We start from the raw sequence: 15,683 nt of genomic DNA, 5'->3' as shown, positions 1-15,683 counted from the left end.
CCCCTATCACTGCTGAATAACTGAACTCAATGAGTCTTGAGTACACAGCATTTATAACAGAGCTAGTGTGTAGCACAACTGGGATATCACCAGTTGTGAATCATTTGATGATTAGATTCCGAAGCCTATTATTTCTATTATGGTGTGTTTCTTCTCTTCTTTTTTCCACCATAGTATCTATTCACCATTGATTTTATCTTCAGCTTTCCTCATATCCAGTCATTTGTCACAATTCTTCTAACAATGTATTTCCATGTGCTAGCTGTGCCCTCCATATTTTAGCCTGTTCATTTTGGAAAGATCAGGGATTCTGCTTCTAATTAGGTACCCTGGATGCTTCTACCAGTGCCTGTGTGAAAGAAGAGAATCCCCAGATTTTCTTTGAGGCTTTGAAAGAAAAGAATCCCAAATTTTCTTTGAGACTTTGATTAAGCCTCAGAGACTTGACTTATCAATCCTCTGCACATTTTCACAATTCTCTGAAAACATTTCCCTCTTTTTTTTTTTTTTCAGAATCAAAAATCTTAAAAAAGAATATGCAGGGAAGCATGAGAAAGTAGAAGTTTTGAGAGGTAACAAAATAATATTTTATTTAATGGGGCTGCTTGATTTAGTGGCTGCCTCACTGTTGTAACTTCTGGGTAGGGATTAAGCACAGATATTCCGGATATGTCTCTCCTTTATTTGAACGCATTATGTTTCCTTCAATGTAAAAAAATAAAAAAAACATATAACAATTTTAAAAAGTAGGATGTATCATTAAAAATCGTGTGGGTTTGAAAGATATATGATAATATTATGAAATTCTTTATTTTCAACTCATCTTATTCTCCAGCTCTAAAACTGTCTTTTAGTTAGCCTGTCTTTATTGATAAAACCGCTTTTATCAAAAAATTAATTGCATAATAACATATTGACAATACTACCATTATAAAATGATGAAATACAGTTTTAAAAGAAAGAATTTTAAGATGAATTTTATTTTGAATATTGCTAGCTCAATCTATTCATGCTGCAAAATTATTACAACAATTTCAGAGACTGTAAAGTTAATATGTAGGCTCTGAGTGTAATTTTTTTTTTTTTAATCATGCCAGGTGTGGTATTTGACATATATGAAGGCCAGATAACTGCCCTCCTTGGTCACAGTGGAGCTGGAAAAACCACCCTGTTAAACATACTTAGTGGGCTGTCAGTTCCAACATCAGGTAAGAAGACAGTTATTCAAGGACAAGTACCTGGGCAAACACATGAATATGCATTTAATTATTTAACTGGGGCCAGGCATGGTGGCTCATGCCTGTAATCCCAGCACTTTGGGAGGCCAAGGCGGGTGGATCGTTCGGTCAAGAGATGGAAACCATACTGGCCAACATGGTGAAACCCCGTCTCTACTAAAAATACAAAAATTAACTGGCTGTGGTGGCGGGCACCTGTAAGTCCAGCTGCTCAGGAGACTGAGGCAGGAGAACCACTTGAACCCGGGAGGCGGAGGTTGCAGTGAGCCAAGATCACGCCACTGCACTCCAGCCTGGCAACAGAGCGAGACTACATCTAAAAAACAGTTATTTAGTTGGTTTCATTAATTCAACAGTCTCATTACCCATTATACCCAGGCATTTAAGAGAAAAATTTTAGAAGTTTCTCTTATTATTTTATTGAATTGTATTATACCTATTTAGAAAAATGTTGTTCACGTTTTAAATATGTCATAAGTAGTTTTATGATTATTCGGTTACTAAGTAGCATTCCAGCTGAATCAGATGTTATTGTGAATATTATTACATTTTTAATCAGTTCATTGCATATTCCTTACAAGTAAACAATGTTGAAATGAATCTAAAAATTGGTGTACAATGTTTTCCATTTTAAAAGATCTTCAGTGAAGCATGACATATTTTCCTGATGGTCACTCTCTGCCTTCTGCTTTCAGGTTCAGTCACTGTCTATAATCACATGCTTTCAGGAATGGCTGACGTAGAAAATATCAGCAAGCTCACTGGATTTTGTCCCCAATCCAATGTGCAATTTGGATTTCTCACCGTGAAAGAAAACCTCAGGCTGTTTGCTAAAATAAAAGGGATTTTGCCACACGAAGTGGAGAAAGAGGTATGTGAGCATATTAGATGTCACACAGCCATGAAAATGAGATTGTTTACCTAGAAAATGTTGTGCTAAGTTATTTCGACATAATTCCTCATCTAAATTTTAGGCAAAAAGGCCCTTTGTAAAGAACAGAAAAATGATAGTGTTTTTAAAATAAACTTTCTGGGTTTGAGACTAAATATTCCTTATTTGGTTAGGTACAACGAGTTGTACAGGACTTAGAAATGGAAAATATTCAAGACATCCTTGCTCAAAACTTAAGTGGTGGACAAAATAGGAAACTAACTTTTGGGATTGCCATTTTAGGAGATCCTCAGGTAAGTCAAACAAAAATTACTGGTGAAATCAGATTGAAGACTATAAAAGTATTTTATTAGGTCAAACAATTTGCAAATGATAAATATAAGAGAACGTCTAGGATGAAATATTAAGCACTAACAAATTTCTCCCAAATACTTTTAAAAGTATAGTGCTTTTTAAAAAGATCTTATCTGAAAGGGTGGAATTACTTTAGGACTTTCCTCCTGTCCAGGTTTTGCTATTGGATGAACCGACTGCTGGATTGGATCCTCTTTCGAGGCACCGAATATGGAATCTCCTGAAAGAGGGGAAATCAGACAGAGTAATTCTCTTCAGCACCCAGTTTATAGATGAGGCTGACATTCTGGCAGGTAATGTTTTGTTTCCCTTATGTATCTTCATGAGAAGTTAGAGACAGTGTGGAATATGAACAGTTATGCTCCACAGCTGTGTCTCCCTGGAACTGCCATGACCCAAGACAGGAGAATTTTGCTCTTACTCATTTGTGGGTCTGCATCCCAGAGTACTTGGCCCCGTGGAAATATTCTGAGTCCATTGCAGAGCAGCTTTCTGGTTGTAAAATACATATCACACCCTCTAAGATATAATTTGTTTTAGGCAGTCTTGATGTCAGTTTAACTGAAACAGATCCTTTAGATGTATAATTTTTCTCAATACGCTAGAGAATAAGTTGACCTAATTTATCAATCGAGCTGTTGGATGACAAAAAAAAGTGGTTTACATACAGCCAGAATTAGAATGTATCTATTTTAGTGTGTCATGCTGCTACAATACATCGTTAATGGATTTGCGTTTTGTGAATAGTAAAGAAACAAGTCCTTTGTGTAACTTATCTTTTGATTATTTCTAAATAGACAGGAAGGTGTTCATATCCAGTGGGAAGCTGAAATGTGCAGGCTCTTCTCTGTTCCTGAAGAAGAAATGGGGCATAGGCTACCATTTAAGGTACAGCCCTGAATGTTGGAGACGTGTTGACACATGCTAAAAATGCTGGGGGCAGGTGGTATCAGCATCAATGGGTAAAAGCAGGTCCTATAACCACTAAGTTCATTTCTAGAGAGCTATGGTAGAACTAAGGCATAATTGCTTTGTTTTTTAGCTAGAACGCAGGATATATGAGATTATAGACATTGAGCATGCAAGGATGATTAATCTAGGTTTAAATAAAATTTTTGAAAAATATTTTCACAACGTGTTGCCTGCTAAGAGTAATTTGTTGATATTCTGACCCTTTCTCTTCTCATATTTCAGATGTTTACTTTTGCTCATCTTAACAATTTCAATACCCTGTGTTCTCCCTGACTTCATTTCTTTCCACCATCCTTTTGTGTTTTTCTTCTCTTACTGATAATAATTATTATCATTGAGTAATGTCTACTACTTTTTAAGTATTGGCTATGTTTTAGGTACTTGCTAAGATATTTACATATAGAATATTCATATTATTGTATTCAATCCTCTAAATAACTCTAAGAAGATACTGTTGTTATTCCTCTTTGACAAGTGAAAATACCACTTCAGATAGTTTTAATAATCTGCCAATTTCACACGACTTGTAAATGGTAGTCGTTGGATGAAAATTACAGGTGTGATATGAATGGCTTCCTGTATTTTGCACTACAATGTTGATTTTTTTTTTAAAATGATTCAAATAACTTCATCCTGATGGATAAATGGATCCCCCCATTTTTTTACTCAAAGTGCCTAATCTGATCAAATCTACCAATCTATCATTACTACTTGTTACAAATCTACCAATCTATCATTATTACTTGTTACAATCTAATAGAATCAATACCCTCTATTGAATACTCGCTATTCTCTAAGTATGTTTCATAGTTCAGTTGTCTTGTTTCTGCTTGAGGGAAGACGTCTGTCAAACATGTTCTTCTTCAACCCATTTAACCATGTCCAAGTCTTAACCATTTCTGAAAGTATTTTCTGAATATTTTCTCCTTAATGAGTATCTTATTTTCTGGAATCCTGAAAGCACTATTTTGAACTGTTGCCTTAGGCAACTAAATTAACTTCTTTGATCTTTAGTAACTTCATTTATGTAATAGTAGTAATAATACATACTTTGCAGTTAAGGCTAAGAAACATTGAGTGAATGAATACTTGACAAGCTGCAAAGTACTCAACTGAGTTAACTCAACTTCCTTCTCCCTCACATCTTCTGTCATACGCTGCTTTATATTATTTGTATGTTGTAAGCTTCTTTAGAGAAGGTACTGCATTCTTCCTATTTGGTATTCTCGATAGCACTTGTAAGTACTAGGCCTTATAAGTACAGAATAGCCTTTTTTTCAAACTGATTTTTTAGGTTTCTATCATCAGTCAATTGTGATCTTCTCACCACTCTGTCAACTCAGCACCTTTTAGTGTATGTGATTAACAGTGGCTTTTCAAAAATCAAATAATTTCATGAGTAACTTTATATATTCTTCATAAAGACAGGCCAGATTTCACTTGAATAAATTTTGGACCCCAAAATGATAAAATTAGCTTTAGCAGAACCTGCATTAGCATGACATGGGGCCATATTCTTAATGACTGTATAACATTACCTCCATTTTTTGTTTTCTCATGCTTAATTCTGAGTTTTGGCAGAACTCATACATTACTACAAAGGGAAAATTCAAGGTTGGGAGGTTGGGTTTTTGAGTAGATGCTGACAAATTAAGCATTTCCCTTTACCTCACTCCAGGCAAGATCTGGCTTAATATCTCTTTTCTCCAGATAAGAGTCCTTGAGTTACCTCTTCCCACTCTAAGCATCCCTTATACTAATTCTTCTGCCATGTTGCATAGATTTAATGGTTTGGACTTTATTAGTAGCTTTACATCTTACTTTGTCCAGTAAACTATACATTGTTTTGTCTCATAAATATTAATAAAGTGAGAAGCACATACTACATAATTAGGAAATTGTTTTAGAGACAGAGTTGGATAAAAATAACTTTTATTCTTTTTAAATGTTAGTTTGCATCTGAATGAAAGGTGTGATCCAGAGAGTATAACTTCACTGGTTAAGCAGCACATCTCTGATGCCAAATTGACAGCACAAAGTGAAGAAAAACTTGTATATATTTTGCCTTTGGAAAGGACAAACAAATTTCCAGGTAACAAAATGTAGAAACCACAGAATGATTTGGGAATGGTGTTATTAACAATAACAGTAGTGATAAGAATGATGGCTAGTTTTAATGCTTGCTAGATGAATGGCACAATGCATTTACTCATTTAATATTCCCAACTCCAAGGTCACTTATAATATTACCCCCTAGTATTATCTCCATGTTACTTATGAGTAAATCAAGACATGTAGATGTTAAATATGCTTCACGTCACAACATGTGTAATTAAGAGGCACAGGCTAGCAGCAAAATAAAATTAGAAATATTTGGAAAATTTGTTTCAGGAATGAACAAGAGAGTGTGGTCAGGACAGGAACAGGTATGTAAATACAGTGGCAGACTATTGAAGAAGAGCTGAAAGAACTGTACACAATAAATAGGTTGTTTTAAAAACACCATCACATAATGATATTATCCAAGTTATTGAACATAACTTGGATTGGCCTGCATTCTGCCAAATACTCTAATTCACAACTTTGCTGCAAACACAGAAGCTTGGAGAACCACTGCTGTTATTACTTTTCCATGGTATCTCCCAATGCAGTTTCATTTCCTAAGCATTTTGAGGTAGACTGTTTTTTAAGTTTACTCTGTAAAAATGTGTTTGCCATATCAAGTTCAAGAAATTATACCAGGGCCATTGCTATGTGCTTGAATCAATAAGCATGACATAATCTTGGTCCATAAAGAAACACAGAACCAAACATTAAAGTGCAGAGATCGAAACTCAGTGCTAGAGCTAGACAGTCTAGATTCAAACACCAGCTATGCCATTATTAGCTCTATACTATTCTGTATCTCAGTTTCCTTACTTGTGAAAAGAAAATTGAAATAGTACTCTACGTTGTTATGAGGATTAAATGATTTAATACTTTCAAATTTATTAAAATATTAAATATAAATAAAGCACCTGGAATGATACCTGACATGTAGAACCTATGGTATTTCATCAGGTGTCAGAAACCCTCAACTACAGGATGTAAGAAAGAAACACAAAGAAATAGTGCTGCCATTTAAAATATGATCTGCTATCATTTAGGATCCATTGTTATATCAGATATATTAAAAGGTGATGAAATATATCTCTTAGAATAAGTGAAATAATGGTTCACAATGCATACACAACATCTTTGAGATATGTATCCTTATAAAAACAGAAATCTTTGTGAAGATCATACAGCAAAGTTTTAGCTGATTGTTCATTAAAGGCATTCCAAAGGGGATGAGAAATTTGGAGAAAGACTGAACAACAATTAACCCTTAGGTAGATTTAAGGACTCATTAGAAACTTTGACTCTACATCTCTATTTTTCTTTATCCAACATATACTTAAGATTGAAGTCTTTAATTTATCCCAATATTGAGTTAGTTTATCTTTTATCCACCTTTCAGTTTTCCTGAATTTTCATACCATGGTCAGAAGCTTAAATAGAGAGCAAGAGAGAGACAGAGAGACAGAGACTGAGAGAGAGGAGGTGCAAAGTTACATACGTATTTTGTCCTTTCAAAAGCTTTACATACTTATGGGCCAGACGCTGTGGCCCATGCCTGTAATCCCAGCACTTTGGGAAGCTGAGGCGGGCAGATCACTTGAGGTCAGGAGTTCAAGACCAGCTTGGCCAACATGGCGAAACTCCGTCTCTACTAAATACACACTCTCTCTCTCTCACACACACACACACACACACACACACAATTAGCCAGGCATGGTGTTACGCACCTGTAATCCCAGCTACGCAGGGGGCTGAAGCAGGAGAATCACTTGAGTCTGGGAGGTGCAGGTTGCAGTGAACTGAAATTGAGCCACTGCATTCCAGCCTGGACAGCAAAGTAAACTAGCAAAGAGTCTATTCTTAATTCTTTCTATAAACATTAGTTCTTTTACATTTATTATAATTCCCTAATAATTAATCCCAACAAGAAAGCACAAATCTCTGTTCTCTGGAAAATATGTTTTAATTAGTTGAAATTTAGAATTAAACACTCCCTGTAATATAACAAAAATAAATTTTAAAAAATGTATTAAGTAAAACATAATTTTTTCAAAAAAACACATGTAGTTTCCTAAGAATGAAAAAAATAGATGTTTAGATTAGACTTTGATCTCAAAAAGACATGAAAAGTAACATACCATATAGATCATTTTAGAAATGAGAACATCTGTATCACAATTTTGTTTCTAGTTAGTACATTTGGCCTATCACCAATATTTTATATTTTTGAGAAATATGGTTCTCATTATAAATTATATTCTTATAATCTGTTTTTGTGTCCACTTTTAGAACTTTACAGGGATCTCGATAGATATTCTAACCAAGGCATTGAGGATTATGGTGTTTCCGTAACAACTTTGAATGAGGTGTTTCTGAAATTAGAAGGAAAATCAACTATTGATGAATCAGGTAACAAAAAATAAGAAAGAAAAAGAAATAGAGAGAAAGAAATAAAGAGAGAGAGAAAGAAAGAAAGAGAAAGAAAGAAAGAAAGAAAGAAAGAAAGAAAGAAAGAAAGAAAGAAAGAAAGAAAGAAAGAAAGAATTTTATTTTTGTGTGCAGTATTTTATCTTGAAAATATGCCCAAATTATGAGATTATGTGCTTTTGTTGGTGCTGTGATTCTGGCTTGTCTTGGGAAAACTTAGAGAAGAAATATATCTCTGTGGAATATAGCAATGTATAACACTAGTTCCTTATGCAGCAAACAATAAATATATGGTATGATATTCCCTGAATATACATTAGAGAAAATAAAATTAGAGTTCACATTGACAATTATTTTTGTGGTAGCATTTCGATGATATTATTCCAATGTATTTGAGATTTAGTTGTTGCTTTTGGAAAGTTTGCTCTCTGCCTCATCTTTATTCCTTGGGAAGCATTCTGTCTTTTCTCTCTTATTGTTGCTAAACTATTTTTTTTTTTACTGGTTCACTATCATATTATGGTGTTTACTCTTTACCGTGATCTTTATTTTCATTTTTGCAATTTTCTGGGGATCTTTTTGGATTGATCAAATATTTTTCTTTAATCCTCCTTTTCCTCTTTTATTCATTTTTGAAGTTATATACTTGTCACATTTTTTAGTGTTATACTTAGCTTTTAATGTATGTACATGTTTTATAGCTTTCAAGAAGCCAGAGTTAGTCATTTTCTTTAGGCTTCTCCTCAAAACAGGTAACTTTTATCTTGTTTTTAACCATGGCTATATTTTAAAAATACAGTTTTTCCCATTTTTATGTTCTTGAAGGGGAGTGGAGGGGTTCTATATATACTAACTCTCCTATCTTGGTCAGAAATTCTAAGTGGTTTATCTTTTACAACAAATAGATTTCTTAATGAGTTTTTTTCATTGATTTCCTTAGAATAAATAAAGTCCTGTAAAGCTCCACACAGATGTTTAAAATCAGAAAACACTAGATTTTCTTTTATTATATCCATACTTTCTGCTTCTTTCTCATTTCTTCAATAGTTGCTCTAATAATGTCATACATTAGATTACTTGTATCTTGGCCCAAGAGGGTAACTTTGACACCTTTGTAGGAAAATTTATCACAGGAAAAGCTAAATAATGCACAATTAAAATGGCACTTTATAAAATACTGATCTTATGTTTTAGATATTGGAATTTGGGGACAATTACAAACTGATGGGGCAAAAGATATAGGAAGCCTTGTTGAGCTGGAACAAGTTTTTTCTTCCTTCCATGAGACAAGGAAAACAATCAGTGGCATGGCGCTCTGGAGGCAGCAGGTCTGTGCAATAGCAAAAGTTCGCTTCCTAAAGTTAAAGAACGAAAGAAAAAGCCTGTTGACTATGTGAGTATCTGAGTGTTTCAGATTTGTTTTGTCTGTGAACTAAAAATAAACTTAAGAGAGCAAAACATAAAAGAAACTCAGGTAAAATAAATTTCAGTAGATGCACATTGTCTTTTAAACAAAGAAATCATTTTTTAATTAAATAAACCATTGTTAATCATGTGGATATATAATTAAAACAGATAAGGGTTGGAATTGTTCTTTTTTAAAATTTCACACACATTTTGTTCTTACCAACGGGTTGAAGTAGTTTTTCAAAAGCATGTGGATATTAGTACTTAGGTCCCATCCTAAAGACCCATTTACTCTTTCCCCAAGGTATCAAAACCTGTAGCTGTCAGGATTCCCCAGGGAAATGAAAACAATAGGATATACATATATAAGCATACTTATTTTAAGGCATTTCATTATGTAATTGTGAGGCCTGGCAAGTCTGAAATCCACAAGGCAGAACATCAGGCTGGAAACTTGGGTTAGAGTTAATGCTGTAGTTGGAAGACTGGAAGCTTAGGCATAATTTCCATGTTACTGTCTTAAGGCTCTGTAAAAGAGTCTGTCTTGGCTTCACGATCATATCTGGAGCCCACTATAAGGTTCACATGTACCCCCAGAGCTTCAGCCTCATCATCAGGAACACTCATTCACTGAGAACGTTCATTCATCCAAAAATATTAGTGAGCACCTCTATGCAACACTCTATTATTAACTGATTATAACATATATCAAAAGAAATCAGACTTGACAGTCCACGCTTGAGGGTGATTAGACATACAGTAAACAACAGACAATCCTGTGAACTATGGCATTTAGTAGGAGGGAGATTATGTCAAAATAGGAAGCTCAGGGAGATTTTGAAGAAGAGAGAGGAGAATGGAAATTCAGGCTGAGGGAGTAGTACTGAGTATAGGGATACATGAGAAATCTAAAGAACTATTAATCTGAGTTAATTGCAACATATAGTGTATGAAAAAGTAAAAATATTTTTGAAATATATTCATAGAGCTAAAGAGTTTGCATTTTATGAATACTAAGGAACTATTAAGATTTTATTTTTTATTTTCAATAGGTAATTGACATAATTTCAACAAAATGTTAAGAAGCTTAATTGGGCAATTGTGCAAAATTGTTTGGTGATAGTAGAATATGGAGACAATGAAAACAAACATTTAGAACAATATTGAAAAGAGTCAGGAAGGAGTTAATAAAAGCCCAACTTAAGAAGAGGAAGAAAGAACAAGGTTTGGAGGCAAGCAATAAGGATGCTATGATAGATATGAATTTCCAAATATTAGAAAAGAAATTTAAGGGAGAGAAATGGGTGGAAAATGATTGAGCCATTGTGGCCAGGGGAATGAGAAAATGCTGTAATTTACAGAAATTGGTAACAGGATGGGATAAAGTTCAGAGGGTAGTAAGTATGCATGTTAGTGATATGCCAATTTCAGTAGTGCAGAAAAAGAAAGAAATGCAGGACTGAAATAAGGCAATGAGGTAGGGATTGGAAAGAGAGATTTAAGAGTCATAATCCACAGACTTCATAAACCCAAAGCCAAGCTGTCCTACTTGGCACTTGAGAGAGAGCAGAAGACTAAAGGTAGATACATATGACCCATCTCATTTTAGAAACAAGAAAATGGGGCAAAGTATGATTCAAATGTTTGGTTACTGATTATAATTTATTTCCATTATTATATTCATTATCCCCTCAAACTTAAAAACCCACAAAAGTTTCTAAAATTTTTTTCTTTTACATTTTCCTCTGCATAGATTATTGCTTTTTGGTATTAGCTTTATCCCTCAACTTTTGGAGCATCTATTCTATGAGTCATATCAGAAAAGTTACCCATGGGAACTGTCTCCAAATACATACTTCCTCTCACCAGGACAACAACCACAGGATCCTCTGACCCATTTACTGGTCATCAATAAGACAGGTGAACATGGGACTGAAATGCAGCTGCTAAATGTTGTTCTTGTTGAGAGATTCCCCCCAAAAAGCATGAACTGCTAGGAAAAAGAAAAAACTCTATATATTTTAGAAAGTATATATGAGGCCAAACAGAAAATAAATTTAAAAATGAAAAATACAACATTGGAGAGTTTGTTTTAGAAATAGATTCTGCAAGTTTACTTAACCTTAATGTTTGTTGCACAAAGCAACTAAAAAGGATGTAGGGAGGTAAATCATTGACTCACCTCTGAGGTCTTTGTGTATCATTTTGTAAATCTGTGCTGTGCTGGCTTCTGGAAAAAATGTTCCAAATTAAAAAAAGATAGACTATTAATAGCTTCAAGGATTATAATGTTAACGGCAATTCTTATTTCTGTACTAATAGAAATTACAATGAAATGCCTAGGCTCTAGATAAAGTAACCTTGTCATACCTATGATATTAGACTGGATTTTAGTACCAGAACATCAATTCTGCTTTATTAAGAAAATCCTTAGACAGTCCTTTTGTATGATATGCTTTGTGTGATGTAATATATTTTTAATATTACTTGACTATTGTTTTATTTCATTTTTGCTTCCTTTAATCTTTTTCGTCATGGTAGGGTCAAGCATTGATAACTTTTTACATTCACTGAGACGACAGAACATAGCTATAGAAGTGGATGCCTTTGGAACCAGAAATGGCACAGATGACCCATCTTACAATGGTGCTATCATTGTGTCAGGTGATGAAAAGGTATGCTGGACTACAGTTGCTGTATTTCACCAAAGATGGACTATGGGAGTACAATTTGAATAATGCATATCAACTGAATGAAAGGCCAATTTCACACAAACAAATGGGATAGTTCTCATTTTTATAGGAGAAGCTGAACTACAATTATTTCCCCATAACCTCCAGCATGACAATATGTAATGAAATTTATTTGATTTTATTCCTGATTAAGCTGAATACACTGCTATAATTAATTTATTTAGATCGTTATTATCAATTGGATTCTGTTCCAATAATTAAATCTCATTCTCAGTTGGAACTGAGGACAACTGCCCACTGTAGACTTGGCCTTTGCTTTTCTGTTTTCTGTGTCTGCATACTGCTTCACTCATTCATATCCCCTGCCTAGACCCTGTAGGAATTTGAGTCAGAGATCTCTACAGCAGGCAAATGGAAAAGATGATATAATTATGTTAAACGCATACATCACAGCTGTTAGGTGTCATAAAGTGTGGCCATTTGTAATTTGTCACAGCTAATTTTCAGGAATAAATTCCATGTCAACAATAAAGTAAGAAATTACCTTCAAGATAGTTCTCATTATATCTTGTTATTTTTCAGTATGCTCAGTAAAGTAGTTTTAACATCAATAAACATTGCTTTAGGTAATTAGGTTAAATACAATACACTTGATTTGTTTATGATTGCAAAAATGTGTTCTCAAAGCTTTCCCACATTTTGGGCAATATGGATAATTAATTTACTTATATTTTTTTCTGAGGGAAAAACAATCACGTTATACACACACACACACACACGTTATTTTAAGGGAGACTTTACAAGTAAGTATAGAATTTGTGAAAACCTATGCTTTCATTACAACTTTCTGCCTGCCTCCCATTTCTCAAGTATCCAAACATTATATACTTATAAAATGAATGTGTCACATTTTGAAACGAAGTCTATAGCCAGGTTAAACTGAGGTTGCACTATGGAATTTCATAGTGTTGCTGCTAAATATCATTTGAAGTATTTTGTTTTGTGATGTTTGGGCATAAATAGTCACATGGTTGATGTTATGGTGGGTAGAAACCACAATACCGGATTCTTTAAGTATACTAAGAATTAATCAAATATTATGAGTGATAGTGATATTAATCACACTCAGTGCTTGGGCCTAATTATATTATCAATAACGAATGATTTTCCAACACGTTCACTCATTAAATTTTGTATTTGCTTTATGAAGACTTACAATTGGTGCTTGTTGTATTTCAGGATCACAGATTTTCAGTAGCATGTAACACAAAACGGCTGAATTGCTTTCCTGTCCTCCTGGATGTCATTAGCAATGGGCTACTTGGAATTTTTAATTCTTCGGGATACATTCAGACTGACAGAAGCACATTTTTTGAAGTAAGTTTAATTGTATCTCACTTACACTGTGTCATGATAAGTTTTCAAGAAAATTCTTGAAATGCTAAAATAATATTACATTACTTTTTGTGAACCTATTCTTAAACTTGTGTGTGTGCGTATATATATATCTGTGTGCAATATTTTATGTATATAAATCACTGTATATGTAATATATATACACACACGCTATTTAGAAATGACCACACAACATTATAACACACACACACACACACACACACACACACACATTTAGAAATGACCACACAACATTAACCTTATTTAGATGACTTGGTGTCAATGGAGCAACAGAAAATAAAACTCATTATGGTTTTTGGTCTAAATCTGTCACCATCTATGGCCGTAGGTAGTGGGACATTGTTGAAACAGACTTAAAGGTCAGACTATGTGACCTTCTTAAGCAACTTGACTTCTATAGGATATAGAAGTCATCAATCTACAAAGAATAGATTAAAGACTTTATCACAAAACTTTCTTAAGAAGTAAATGAGGCAATGTGAGCACCTGGCTAAGTTGGACCAGTTGTTGTAGGAATGAGTGATGAGGTACATAAAATAGGACAACTCCTGGTGCTGAATAAATTATATTTCTCATTATTATTGCTATTAAAACTATTTTCTTGGGATGCATCAAAAGAAGTTTCCGTTAAAGAATGTTCAGCTTTATTAGATCTGGGGACTGGCTGAATGGGAACTAAGGCAGTTCTTTTTTAAAATCTAGTTTCTCAGGCCTGCTTAGATGCCCAGAGGCAGAGGATCTGGGATAGAGATGTGGGTGTGCACTGCTGTGTCTTCAGGTCACCTTTCATCTTGTTGTGTTGAAACACCCTTCGTCTGATTTAAATGACACCCTGGGCATATTCTATAGCTTCTTGGTCACTTTTTGTTATGAAGAATCATTCTAGTGCAGTCCTAAACTTCAATTTTCTATTCAATTTAGACTTTGCAGGGTCAAATTGAGGCCTAAGGGGGCATGGAAGTGGGTGGGTGGTCGTGGTGTGATTTGCTCTTCCATCCCCCTTTGCAGTCTAACACCTTGGAATAGAAAAGGGAGAGTGTCCTAGCTCTGAAACCATCCCCTTTCCCTCCCCTTCTGAGTAAAGCACTGCTGTGCTGGAGGCAGAACGGAAGAATGGAGAGATGGAGCTCTTCCTATGGAACTGGTGCTGGGGAGATATCATGCTTTCTCTAGTTGCTAGTAGTTTCTACGTATGTGGTCACCATAGCCCAGGTGACCCATGTAATTGTCTTGGGGCGGTGGTTAGCTTGGCTCCAGACCTTTCTGTAGGTGATGACACACTCAGGGTTGCAGAGTCTCTGTAGGCTGCTGCAGGAAAGTCCACACCGTCAAACTTTCTCCAGTCTACATTGTTCATTGTTTGATGTGTCCATCTTCCAAGTAATTCAACAACTTCTGTCTTGCTTTAATATCTGTGCTTCCTCAGAAAGAGCTATGAGAACTGTTGAGTGCTTCTTGCATGCTGTCTGAAAGCTACAGAGGTTTGGGATGTCAAGGGAGTTGCCCTGTCTTCTCCAAAGCACATCATACCATTGTCCTTTCAAGACACGTTTTAGCAGTCCTCCTTCCTTCAGAAATCTCTAGGGCAAAACCAGATATTTCCCATGTGATTTATATGTAGTAGCATCTTTAAATGTACCAAGCAGAATTTGAGATAGTTATTACTATTCCTATTATAGATTGAGCAGCCCTCATCTGAAATGTTTGGGACCAGAAGTGTTTCAGATTCTCAATTGTTTCAGATTTTGGAATACTTGCATTTACGTAATGAGGTATATTGGAGATGGGACCAAGTCTAAACATGAAATTCATTTATGTTTCATGTGCACCTTATACACAGAGCCTGAAGATAATTTTCGTTGATGTTTTTAATAAACTCTGTGTTGTGTGCCTATGTTTGGACTGTGATCCTTCACAGGAGGTCGGGTAAGGAATCCTCCACCTGTAGTGTCATGTTGGCACTCAAAGAGTTTGGAATTTTGGAACATTTCAGATTTCAGATTTTCAAATTAGGGATTCTCAACTTGTGTTATTATTAGACAGCTGGGGAAACTGTAGCCCACTGAGGTGTCACTGTGTTTCATTATCTATTATATTTGAGTAGACTAGCCAATTATCTGGATAACAAAGAATTGGATGTTCCCAAGAATAAGCAAGTAACCTGAATTCCCACCTTTAAAAAGA

General features: G+C 34.8%; 1 protein-coding gene across 3 annotated transcripts in view; it reads left to right on the top strand.

The window, feature by feature from the left end:
• The window catches only part of ABCA9 (ATP binding cassette subfamily A member 9), a 76,737-nt gene that overhangs the window by 31,035 nt on the left and 30,019 nt on the right, over positions 1-15,683 (top strand). For all 3 annotated transcript variants that reach the window (XM_074020259.1, XM_005584796.5, XM_074020260.1), the window contains 12 exons: positions 514-572; positions 1,098-1,208; positions 1,934-2,109; positions 2,304-2,423; positions 2,639-2,777; positions 3,282-3,372; positions 5,409-5,548; positions 7,846-7,965; positions 9,178-9,376; positions 11,144-11,310; positions 11,932-12,065; positions 13,323-13,460. In XM_074020259.1, coding sequence (XP_073876360.1) covers positions 514-572; positions 1,098-1,208; positions 1,934-2,109; positions 2,304-2,423; positions 2,639-2,777; positions 3,282-3,372; positions 5,409-5,548; positions 7,846-7,965; positions 9,178-9,376; positions 11,144-11,310; positions 11,932-12,065; positions 13,323-13,460 — 1,594 coding nt within the window. The remainder of the gene's footprint in view (positions 1-513; positions 573-1,097; positions 1,209-1,933; positions 2,110-2,303; positions 2,424-2,638; positions 2,778-3,281; positions 3,373-5,408; positions 5,549-7,845; positions 7,966-9,177; positions 9,377-11,143; positions 11,311-11,931; positions 12,066-13,322; positions 13,461-15,683) is intronic.

This window comes from Macaca fascicularis, chromosome 16, assembly GCF_037993035.2.
Source record: "Macaca fascicularis isolate 582-1 chromosome 16, T2T-MFA8v1.1".
In the NCBI taxonomy this organism is placed as follows: domain Eukaryota; kingdom Metazoa; phylum Chordata; class Mammalia; order Primates; family Cercopithecidae; genus Macaca; species Macaca fascicularis.
Note: the sequence above shows the minus strand (reverse complement) of the source record. Positions and strands in the feature narration are given on the sequence as shown.